The sequence below is a fragment of the Dendroctonus ponderosae genome, unplaced genomic scaffold (assembly GCF_020466585.1).
Source record: "Dendroctonus ponderosae isolate FM_Combo_2020 unplaced genomic scaffold, Dpon_F_20191213v2 Dpon_F_20191213_11, whole genome shotgun sequence".
In the NCBI taxonomy this organism is placed as follows: Eukaryota; Metazoa; Arthropoda; class Insecta; order Coleoptera; family Curculionidae; genus Dendroctonus; species Dendroctonus ponderosae.
This window is the reverse complement of record NW_026017213.1, coordinates 940,844-951,364: the sequence shown is the minus strand read 5'-3', so window position 1 is coordinate 951,364 and position 10,521 is coordinate 940,844. Positions and strand designations below refer to the sequence as shown.

Below are 10,521 nucleotides of genomic sequence, written 5' to 3'. Positions count from 1 at the left end.
TTAAGGCCCACATTTCTATTCACTTTGCATTACATATCACTAATAGTTGTGTGTTTGTGTGCAGGGAATTTTTGTGTTCAAACCGAAGAAAAAGCCCCAACACACCACCCTAGATGAATTGTTTTCCGAGAACCGTTGGTACCAGACCTACATCAGCCTCTGGACTAGATTGAACCAAGATTTTGAGGTAAGTTAACTGTACACGATAATTTTAATAAGGAAAAATAAACTAATGTAAAACATGAATAAACTAACATCATGTAAATCACGAATTAATTGCGAACAGGCAGCATGTCTGATCGTCACTTTTGGATCAGAAAATGTTGTTTTTGCAGCTTGCAATTTTTGGAGCCCAATCAAAATTAGCTCTGTTAAATATATTTGCGACGTATTTTTGTTAACATTCGTTTTGTTTCGCAAATTGTATTAAATATCTTTTTTAAGCGTGTTAAAAATTTCAGGATTTGACTGAGAGCATGTTCACGTCTATGACCTCAGACCTGCTAAACTTTGTCAAAACGAGTCACCAGAACGACGTAACCGAAATCCCAACAGCTGCTTTACTAACAGGTAACAACGAAAACTCTTGATTTTTTCAGTCTCTTGGCATAAAAACAAGCAGAACTTTCTAGTTAGTCGCCTGAATCATTCCAAGCCCAAGATGCAAAGTGCCTACCTAACTGGAAAAGTGTGGGAACCGCTTCTTTAAATTATTATGACCGAGAATTTTCTTAGGTATCAACATGCCGGATCATGATGCCCAGTTTGCCAGTCTGAAAAGGCAAGTGAAAGAAGACGTGAGTCCTTATGTAGCCTTTCTGAGCAGCCAAGATTGTGGAAATGTTAAAAGTTTAATGGAAATTATGATCAGCCAGTTTATCGGCCTAAGTGACGATAGAGAAGAGTACGAGGACGATTTAGTCAAGAACACTTTGAAGAAGTCTAGTTTAAACATGTCCCTGCTGGAAAGCTGGTATCAGCAGGCAGAGAACGAGCTACTAGTGGTGATAATTCCCGACTTTGAAAGCTTTAACGCTAAAGTACTACAGTCCTTCATTCTAATCATCAGTTCCCACTTAGGAAAGCTGCCTTTTGTGTTCATTTTTGGGATCGCCACTTGCATCAGCACGTTGCACACTTCCTTCCCCTATCATGTAAGTACTTAAAAATACAGCCCGCAAAAGTGTGAAGTTATTGGTTTAGGTGACTATGAAAATCAACGTTCATGTATTCAAATGCGAACCATCCATAGTCTATCTAAACCAGGTGCTGGAAGGGATTTTTCTGGATATTTTCTGCCCGTTCCACCTGGGAGGGAAGGTGTTGGACTTGTTCACCGAGATTTTCCTCTTCTACGACTTTTCAGTGCAGAATTTCGTGCAGAACATCAAGGTAATTGTCAAGTTTACTAATTGCAGCGTGGTATTCTCAAAGGGTCTAAGTGCCATTTTAAACAAATATTTCTAAGAATTATTTATTTTATTTACTAATAGGGGCAGCTGTAAATTTTAGAAGATTTTTTCGATAATAATCGTCGATGTGCCAACGGCAAGTGTGTTATTATGAAATTAGAATGTTTCTGCGCTCAGAAAGACATTTGAAAAACCCCGGTATAATTTTTTGGAAAGCGGTGGCTGAAAGCGGAGAAAATCAGGAAAGGAATGAAAAAAAAATTGAAACGAAGTAAATATAGTGGTGTGCAATATGTACATAAATCGGACCAAAATGGTACCTAACGTTAAAAACCGCTTTATTTATTTGCTTGGGTTGCCATTTCTGCATTTTTTTATTCTGATTTTTCTTCTGCCTTTCTTTTCTTCAGTTGTCATTTCTTAATTACGACTCTCATCATTGTTATTTTGAGAGCAATTTCCACACTCTTGCTTTCGTTTCAAATATAATTGTTTTTCTTCATTATGCTACGCATTGTTTGCTTCTTTATTTTTCCTTCCAGGGCCGTTTGGTGGTTCGTAAAGGGTTCCAGATTTTTCGAAGATTCATCGACTTTAAACGACAACTTTAAATGGAAACCGAAAAATCTAGAAAAAAAATTGTTTTTCGATATTTCTAAGTCGTGAGCAGAATGCGCTTGATTGAGAGTTTTATCAATCAGAAAGGGAGCGCTTTCGTTATCGGGTGAAACTGGAAAGTTTTTTCGGATTTTTGTTCTTTGAGTATTTTTTTTCTTGATGCTTGTTTTCTTTTACTTGAGTTGTCATTTCTCAATTGCTACTCTCATGGTTGTTGTTTTGACAGCAATCTCCACACGTTTGCTTGAGGATCGTTTTCAGTGAAGTTTTTCTTTAAAACATCCTTTCTTTGATGCTTCAAATCTGCCCATAATTTTGTTGTGCTTTGCAGGATTTTCATCATGTTTAAACTCTTGCTTTCGTTTCAAATATAATTGCTTTTCTTCATCATGCTACGCACTGTTTGGTTCTTTATTCTTCCTTCCAGGGCCTCTTGGTTGTTCGTAAAGTTTTCCAGATTTTTCGAAGATTCATCGACAACTTTAAATGGGAACAGAAAAATCTAGAGAAAAAATTGTTTCTCGATATTTCGAAGTCGTGAGTACAATGCGCTTGAAAGGGAGTTTTATCAATCAGAAGGGAGCGCTTCCCTTATTGGGTAAAACTGAAAAGTTTTTTCGGGTTTTTGTTCTGTGACTATTTCTTTTTCTGTCCTGATGCTTGTTTTCTTTGCTTGAGTTGTCATTTCTTCATTGCTACTATCATGGTTGTTTTTTGAGAGCAATTTCCACATTCTTGCTTTAGGATCTTTTTCAGTCAAGTTTTTCTTTAAAACATCTTTTTTTTTTGCTGCTTCAAATCAGCCCATAATTTTGTTGTGCTCTGCATGATTTTCTTCATGTTTAAACTCTTGCTTTCTTTTCAAATATAATTGCTTTTCTTCATCATGCTACGCACTGTTTGCTTCTTTATTCTTCCTTCCAGGGCCTCTTGGTTGTTCGTAAAGTTTTCCAGATTTTTCGAAGATTCATCGACAACTTTAAATGGGAACCGAAAAATCTAGAAAAAAATTGTTTCTCGATATTTCGAAGTAGTTAGCACATTGCGCTTGATTGGGAGTTTTATCAATCAGAAGGGAGCGCTTTCCTTATTGGGTAAAACTAAAGTTTTTCGGGTTTTTGTTCTTTGACTATTTTTTTTTCTTCTGTCTTGATGCTTGTTTTCTTTGCTTGAGTTGTCCTTTCTCCATTGCTACTCTCATGGTTGTTTTTTGAGAGCAATTTCCACACTCTTACTTTAGGATCATTTTCACAGTGAAGTTTTTCTTTAAAACATCCTTTGTTTGATGCTTCAAATCGGCCCATAATTTTGTTGTGCTCTGTAGGATTTTCTTCATATATACACTCTTGCTTTCGTTTCAAATATAACTGCTTTTCTTCATCATGCTACTCATTGTTTACTTATTTATTCTTCCTTCCAGGGCCGTTTGGTTGCCAGAGCCAAAAGTGTGTACTTAGTTTCACAAAACCCTTTTAAAAATTGTATTTATTTTCCAGTTTGCTATGATGGAACATTTCTCGCACGGAAACGCCATGGCGTTATGCCTAATGGAGAAAACCGCCATTAAAAACGTTCTAGTGGATTTCAATCACGAAGACTGCGAAAATGTTCGGCATCTTTTGTCCTTTAGGTAAAAAGCTCCCAGGCTGTTGCACATTATTTCATTGGACTGTTTTGTAGAAATTTGGTGGAATCTGAACCTTACGAGCAGAGAATTAAATTGATAACAGACGATGAATACTTCAAGCAGGCGGTTTGCGATAAAGTAGTGGCAATCCAAAGATACATCAAGCGGCTGCATGTATTTCTACGATGCTTACACGCCTTAGTTTATGATCTTCCAGGATCCCCTTTAGGCAAGAATGTAAGAGATTCCGAAGCCTTGTTCAGCTGGACTTTCACAACTGGAAAATATTATTCTAGCTCAGAGAACTATACACACTTGCTCTGACCAAAAGCATCACACAATCCGCAGAATATCGGGAAAGTTTCCAGCTGCTGGAGTTCCAATCCAAGGATGCGCTTCAAGAGAAACTGAGGCGTATTGCGGATATTTTGGCACAGTTTGTGAATAAGGGGAGTAGCAAAACGAAATTGAGGGATTTTTGCGTGGAGATTGATAGGTTAGTGAGAATCTTACAGAATACTGATGTAGAAGAGAGTGAAAAGGACGAGATCAGCCTTGAAGAGGGATTGGGCGCGATGATGGACAGAAAGGCGTTAAAACAGGTGCGTTTATGCATTTGACCAAAGTTTGTACATTTTTTTAGTTTAAGCCTTCTACAAATTATTTTATTGGGTTTATCATACGCGGGGTTAAAAATATCGGCTCTAATCTCACCAGTTGTATTTATTATAAGTGGTTTAAACCACTCTTAGCTTTGTAAGATGGAGCGGTTGAATTTATTGACTTAATTTCAGCTGCAATCTGCAAGATCAGACATTTGTTAAAATCGACAATGTGGTTTCAGGCTCTATTCTCTCGATCAAAACAGAAATCAAAGACGCAGGACAAATATGAGAAACTAAAACAAGAAATCCTCGCATATCTTTCCGGGCAGTTTGAAGAATATCTCGTCCATCCTAGCACATTGCCGTTCTACGAAATATTCTTTTTCGATGATATTTCGATTAAAAACCACATAATTGGCATCCATAGAGCGGCCATCCACAACGCCCTCAACGATCCGCATCGTTACTTGCAAGTAAGTTAGTCAGTTTTATTTTAAACCTACGAAACTTACAATGCAGTGAAAATGTATGTACAATAATTGGAAGCCACTATGAGCAATTTGCACTAAAGTAGTAAGTTCCTTTATCGAAGAAAAGCTGATTGGCTTGATGTTTTCACTGCCAAATGGCCAAATGTTTCCATTAAGCCTAGTGATTTAAATTTTCCGCGTGAAAAAATTATCAATGCTTGCACTAAAAACACACTTTACCTGATCTCACTGGTTTGCCAGTTCTACTGCAAAATGGACAATTTTTCCCACTAAACTTGATTTTTCCGCAAAATTTGGAAACTAATGAATTTGCATTTGATTTCTTTGTTTGAAGTTATTTTAGGTTTTTAGAAACACAAATTGTAAACTTTGTTTGGGTGTTTAGAAAAAAATGTTTTCACGAAATTGAGTGAACTTGAAAATCTGCTTCGTTACACTGGAGATTACACCAAGATTTAGAATCCAGTAAAAATGTAAAAAAATTGGCTGTGAAAAGCTACAATTGTTCGCACTAAAACACATTTTAAAGTAGATATATGTATGCATTTATGTTGCAAAAGTTGCAATTTCTCGGAGAAATTCTCACTGCCTTGTAGGTTTCAGCTCAAAAGGCGCAATTGTTTTCACTAAACTAGATGCCATCGCAAAAAAGTCGAAATACCTGGATTGTATGTTGCCAATAGTAGAGAAATATGCTTAGTTTGTATCTGTAAAAACTGAAATCTAGAAAACGACGCATTACCTATATGAACTTTTTCCTAAAACCGCCTGATAAATCATCCCCCTAATAATTTTTCCCCATAGTCAATTTTTCACATCTTTTTCCAGTCCGGTTAAGTATTAATTTAATCTGTTGCAGTGCAAATGTTGTGCCATATCGAACAAACGTACAGTAAAAGCATTAATGCCTGACATCTGTATTGCCTACAAGTTGCATTTAGAATGGGGTAAAATGATCAACCTGTACGATTGGCTGATGGGTTTCTTGTGCATAGTCGACCCACAAGAAGAGGACGATTTAAGCGACAAATCCAAAAAAGTCGTGGACCCGCATGTGCAGTATCCTTATTTTCTTGTTTCGTAATTTTGCCTTTTACACTGTTCTTTCCTTAACCAAATATTTAGGGCAAGATTTACCCAAGCAGTTGCGGAACTGGAATACCTGGGATTCATAAAAAGCTCCAAACGGAAGACTGATCACGTAATTAGGCTCACTTGGGAAGGCTGATATATGTAAGATTTAACTACGCTTATTATATGGAATTTATTTCTTTAAAATTTGTCGACTAAATGTAGAATGTGCTGCTGCTCCTGGTCCCTCCAGTCTTTGTCGCCTTCCTCCCCTAAATTACCTGCGTACTCCCTCATTATGTGTCTTATAGTCTTTAGAGATGCCCCTCGTAGGTTAAGGATCTTGAAAAAGGGTTAAAATTTTATCTAATAAACTGCTCAACAAAACGAACGTTACGCAGCCAAATTTCCCGTAACGTTGGAAGTGGAAGAATTCATTGATTCAAGCGATTTGGTTTCTGTTTGAAGCATCTATTTTTTGTTCGTCAATGTTTTGGTTAAAATTAAGCTCCTCAGATAAATTTTCTACAGGGTGGCAAATGAAAAAAACACTAAAATTTCGCAAAGCTCGGCACGCTCCTAGTTGGAAAAAAAAAGGTTTTTTGGGATCTCAAAACCAAAAGTTTACAGGTAGGTAAGAAAAGATAAAGATAAAACTAGGTAAAATTTTTCGGCCATCTCTTTTGCTTACAGGGTGGTCTCAAAAAGTCAACTTTTTGGTCTTGCAGCGATAACTTTTCTGATCTTTGTCCGATTTTCACGATCGTTAGCTCATATTGAAGCTAAAACTTTATAAATAATTTAAGACGAAAATTCGATATACGGGTTGCATTAAAAATTACTCAAATGTGATTTAGGAATAATTTCAACTAAATGAAGTTTACTTTCAAATATTTCGTTCATTCATGCAATCCGGTATATATAGGTATATATATAAAAAGTTAATTAAACCAAACACCGCCCTGAAAAAACACGAAATGAGCGACAGGTTCAAAAACTTTTTTTGAGATACGAGTATCTTAATGTCTGTTAACCCAGAGCTTGTGGAACTTTCGCCAATTTTGCATTGTTTCATTTGCCACCCTGTAGAACCGGTATCTGAAGCATTAGTTTTTCGCGCAAACACGCACTAACCGAAAAAGAAACAACGCTTTTAACTGAGACATCATCGCCCGCAGCAATTAGAATTGATCGGGTTGCAAAGTTTCGCAGAAATTGAGGCAAAAATATTACCTGCATAACGCGTTGCTTGATGCTCGATGGGCCTGCGGCGCATACTTCCACAATAATGTAATCAACCAGCTGTAAAGTGAACAGGCCACCCTCCAACCTCTTCAAGTAGTTTTCGTCCTCGTTTTCTTCACCTTCTTCCAGATGATCGTCAATTTCCTCCACCTTTTCCAGATACTTGAAGTGTAGTTCCAAAAGCCGATCTACTTTTTCGTGGTCATTTTCCGTGAACTTGCTGATAAGCCGCTGACGTTGAGAGCCTCTGTATGAATGAGCAAAAATCCAGTTGCGCTCGAAACAGAGTTGCTACTCTCACCTGCAGTTTCTTAACATGGAGGCGATAATGGAGCAGACGTGCTCCTCGTGCTCCTCTGAAGAGAGTACTTTCTTGCGGTTCTTCTTGGGGGTTTTCATGAACAACGGAAATATGGTTCTTAGTCCCAAAATGTCCACAAATTTGTTACCTGGAAAGCTCCAATAGTGGCAGGTTTGTTAATAGGGTTTAGGAAACGTACAATTATCTTTTCCATGAAGGCCGGACATGGCATAGTCCAGGACTTTGAGGGAGCCGTTTCGCGATGTTTTCTTCTCCCGCAGCATCAAGTTCATCAGCTGTAAGCCTTCGCCTTTGAGAAAACGATCGCGGTTAGGTGGCACCATTAGGGAACTGCATAAGCTGAAAGACCGTTTTGTGAAGTGCGAAGCTTTTGATTGGTACGACTTTGCCACTTACCAATTAAATAGATTTTCCATCAATTCGTGCTCCTCAGGGCTAGACGGGTCATGTCGTTTATAAAAAGCCAGTTGCTGCAATAAAGTATCAATCCCATCAAGCTCCCCCAGCAAAGTGCGATTTTTCTCATTGTCTTGGAGGATGATGGATAGCATTTCGCTAACATAAAGTTTATTCTGGTCAAACGGTGCCTTCACTTTTAGCCTTTTTAGCAACCAAGCCAGCAATCCTGGAAACATATGACTCAGAAAATAGTGCTGGTTTCCTTTCACTTGATGTACCCTGTTTTCCCGCCTCAACGCTGATATCAGCTCTCAGTTCTGTGAGATTTTCGATTATGGACAGCGTGTTGTGCACTCCATCAGCTTCTTCTTTCACGGTCTCATCCAAACGATCTAAGTTTTGCACCAGAAGAGCTATGACTTGATGCTCCAGTAGGGATTCCAGAAGGGCATCAGCCCCCTCTTCAGACTCATTTAGAATGTCCACATCAGTTAGCTCTTGTAACAGTTCAATGGTCGCAACCTAACTCTCTGGGTTTTAGTACAACCTTTACAAATGGTGTTGCGTGCTACTTACAGCAATATCAGTGTTATCATGCGCCAACAATTCCAACAGGCTGGGAATCACCTGCAATCTCACCAAGAGTGGATAGTAGTCGGGGGCGGTTGATAGGGCGCGCATTTCCTGCAACGTTTCGTGCAACTCGAGCTCACTCTCCATGAACTTGTCGGGTGAATCGGGAAATTTGATACGCATTTCGCGGTTTTTTAGCGAACGCTTTTCGAAATTTAGCACTATCTTCTTAATCGTTGTCGAATCTACCACGTCGCCCTAAAACTCGCAATCGTCAGACAAATAATTTATTTATCTAAAGGCTTAAATATTTAATAAGTTTCGTGATTGCTCATGTGGTACAAGTGGGTCATTTTTTAAACACTTGTGAGCTGTAGAACGTGATTTAGGAGTTAAATTGGCGCAGTGGCAGTCGGGGAAAATGTTTCAGCATATTTTTTCCAAGGATTATGATAGTCATGGGTAACACTCTGTTGTATCGCATCCACACCACATTCATCCCATTCTCAATAGATGATAAGCTCACCTGGACTTCTTCTGTTTCCACATACTTAACAATCTCTGCCCTCTCCTCCTCACTGATCTGATCCAATGCTTGGAGGGACGGAGTTGGAGAAGGAGCTCTGACCATTTGCTGAGCCTTGGCTCTGGCGATTTTCCTCATTTTCTTCGCTCTTTCCGACTCATCGTCTTTGCCCTCGCCTTCGGTGGGGCGCTTGAGAGCTTGCGGGGGCTTAAACGRGGACCTTTAGAGTCAAACAAGTGCAAACTTGAGCTAAACTCACTTTGTAGTCAAGCAATTCGCCTACATCCATGTCTATGTTSTGTTAAACAATTTAATGTTCACCAATCGATTAATTCTGGACAGAAATAAAACAATGTTTACAGTGTTTTAGGTTAGGAAGGTGCACAGAACATACCCCTAGGGGGGATATTTTGTGGGAAGGTGCTCTCATTCTAGTTGTCTTCATCTATGGGTGTTCTCGTCTTTTTTTTAGGCGCAGTGGCTGGATTTTTAAGCATCAGTCGTTTTTCAAAGAGAAAGAAGACTTAAATGCGAKTGTAATGATCAATGAGAAAGACAGAGATAAGCTGATTTAATCGACTGATTAACTGGACGTTAGATTATCTTCATCAAACCATATTCAGGGTGTGTTTAGGAAAATTACATTAATTTAGAAAAAAACGATTTCAGTCTACCGCATATACACGGTTGGATGAGATAATTTAGAATAAATTAACTAATCGTTAATTAATTCACTTTACAACCCAATGTAGCTGCTTTATCGTCACAATTGTTTGTCGCGGCGATAACACCCCCATTTATCTCTGCAACTTCCTTTTTCTACTGTACTGATAACATTTTGCATATTTTTTACTCATTTTAATGATAAACGGAGCAGAATAAAGTGCACAACGTAAAGAGAGAAAGCATAATGCGCAAAGGGGGAGCGAGATAGGAAATACAATATTAGTAAATTTAGTTTTGTCTCTGTTTAGTTGTCAAAATCAGCTGCCAGAGGTAGAGACTCAARGGAAGGAAAAACTAAYGAGAAAATGCAGTTTTTTAAAGAAAACGTGYACTGAAAAACAGTTAGTGACTGAAACGTGTGTGCCTGCTTCAAGATGCATCGTTTGTGCAAARAATTGTGCGTGGATACCTGAAGGTGCCCCAATTTCCATGGAAAATCGATTTCTCTAAGCTCCAGACGAGTAAATAATTAAAYCATGTCTGTAGGAGTCTTTGGGTATAGCCGGGAGGCTGTCAGGGTGAAAGTGAAGGTATATTACTTCTAAAACCTTTGCCGTGCCTAAGCTTATCRGCTTTCGGGATATCCGCTCAAAAATTCAGTTCYCAGGCTTAAAAATATGTTTATTACTGCTATAGSGTTCTGATATACTGCACGTGAATAATTMAAAAATCAGGTCTTACGTGCGTATACARGGAGTCAAAGTAACATGGCAAGTTCCTATWAGCAGGCCTTCCATAYGAAGATATACCGRGTGTCGATTKTAAAACTTCCCACCCTTAAWAKMTATTMWGGAAGAAAGTTGAAGTTAAAAATATGAAAAATCGGAAAGRCACGTCAATTTTMWTTGTAAAGGGGACACTTTGAATTAATATTTTTAGCTTCCKTGTTTCAACCCCCTAGGAGGG

At 38.4% G+C, this 10,521-nt stretch overlaps 3 protein-coding genes across 6 annotated transcripts in view; 2 read left to right on the top strand and 1 right to left on the bottom strand.

The window, feature by feature from the left end:
- Positions 1-64: 64 nt before the first annotated feature.
- Positions 65-10,144, top strand: LOC109544733 (origin recognition complex subunit 3; the record flags this gene model as incomplete). Of its 2 annotated transcripts, XM_048662432.1 has the most annotated exon segments (11): positions 65-187; positions 462-570; positions 736-1,154; positions 1,204-1,392; positions 3,527-3,660; positions 3,711-3,894; positions 3,954-4,259; positions 4,502-4,735; positions 5,613-5,812; positions 5,879-5,986; positions 9,864-10,144. In XM_048662432.1, coding segments are annotated over 10 exon segments (2,001 nt in total), but the record flags the coding sequence as incomplete, so codon positions are not given.
- LOC125502927 (beta-catenin-like protein 1) lies at positions 5,999-9,294 on the bottom strand. Its single transcript, XM_048662434.1, has 9 exons — positions 9,149-9,294; positions 8,890-9,096; positions 8,367-8,621; positions 8,069-8,312; positions 7,788-8,016; positions 7,570-7,730; positions 7,371-7,518; positions 7,058-7,316; positions 5,999-6,166 (listed from the first exon to the last, which is right to left on the bottom strand). The coding sequence occupies exons 1-9, from the start codon at positions 9,176-9,178 to the stop codon at positions 6,026-6,028; spliced, it is 1,674 nt and encodes a 557-aa protein (XP_048518391.1). The 5' UTR covers positions 9,179-9,294; the 3' UTR covers positions 5,999-6,025.
- The window catches only part of LOC109544732 (TBC1 domain family member 25), a 19,937-nt gene continuing 19,473 nt past the window's right edge, over positions 10,058-10,521 (top strand). For all 3 annotated transcript variants that reach the window (XM_048662429.1, XM_048662428.1, XM_048662430.1), the window contains exon 1: positions 10,058-10,145. In XM_048662429.1, the coding sequence (XP_048518386.1) occupies positions 10,092-10,145 (54 nt within the window). In that variant the 5' untranslated portion in view covers positions 10,058-10,091. The remainder of the gene's footprint in view (positions 10,146-10,521) is intronic.

What these genes read in the sequence shown, in the direction of transcription:
- LOC125502927 (XM_048662434.1), bottom strand. Translation starts at nt 9,178, where the DNA reads ATGGATGTAGGCGAATTGCTTGACTACAAA. An exon ending in CGTTGAGGCGGGAAAACAGG is followed by an intron (nt 8,017 to 8,068) that starts GTACATCAAGTG and finishes ATATGTTTCCAG; the next exon opens with GATTGCTGGCTTGGTTGCTA. An exon ending in TCAAGCAACGCGTTATGCAG is followed by an intron (nt 6,167 to 7,057) that starts GTAATATTTTTG and finishes CCCTTTTTCAAG; the next exon opens with ATCCTTAACCTACGAGGGGC.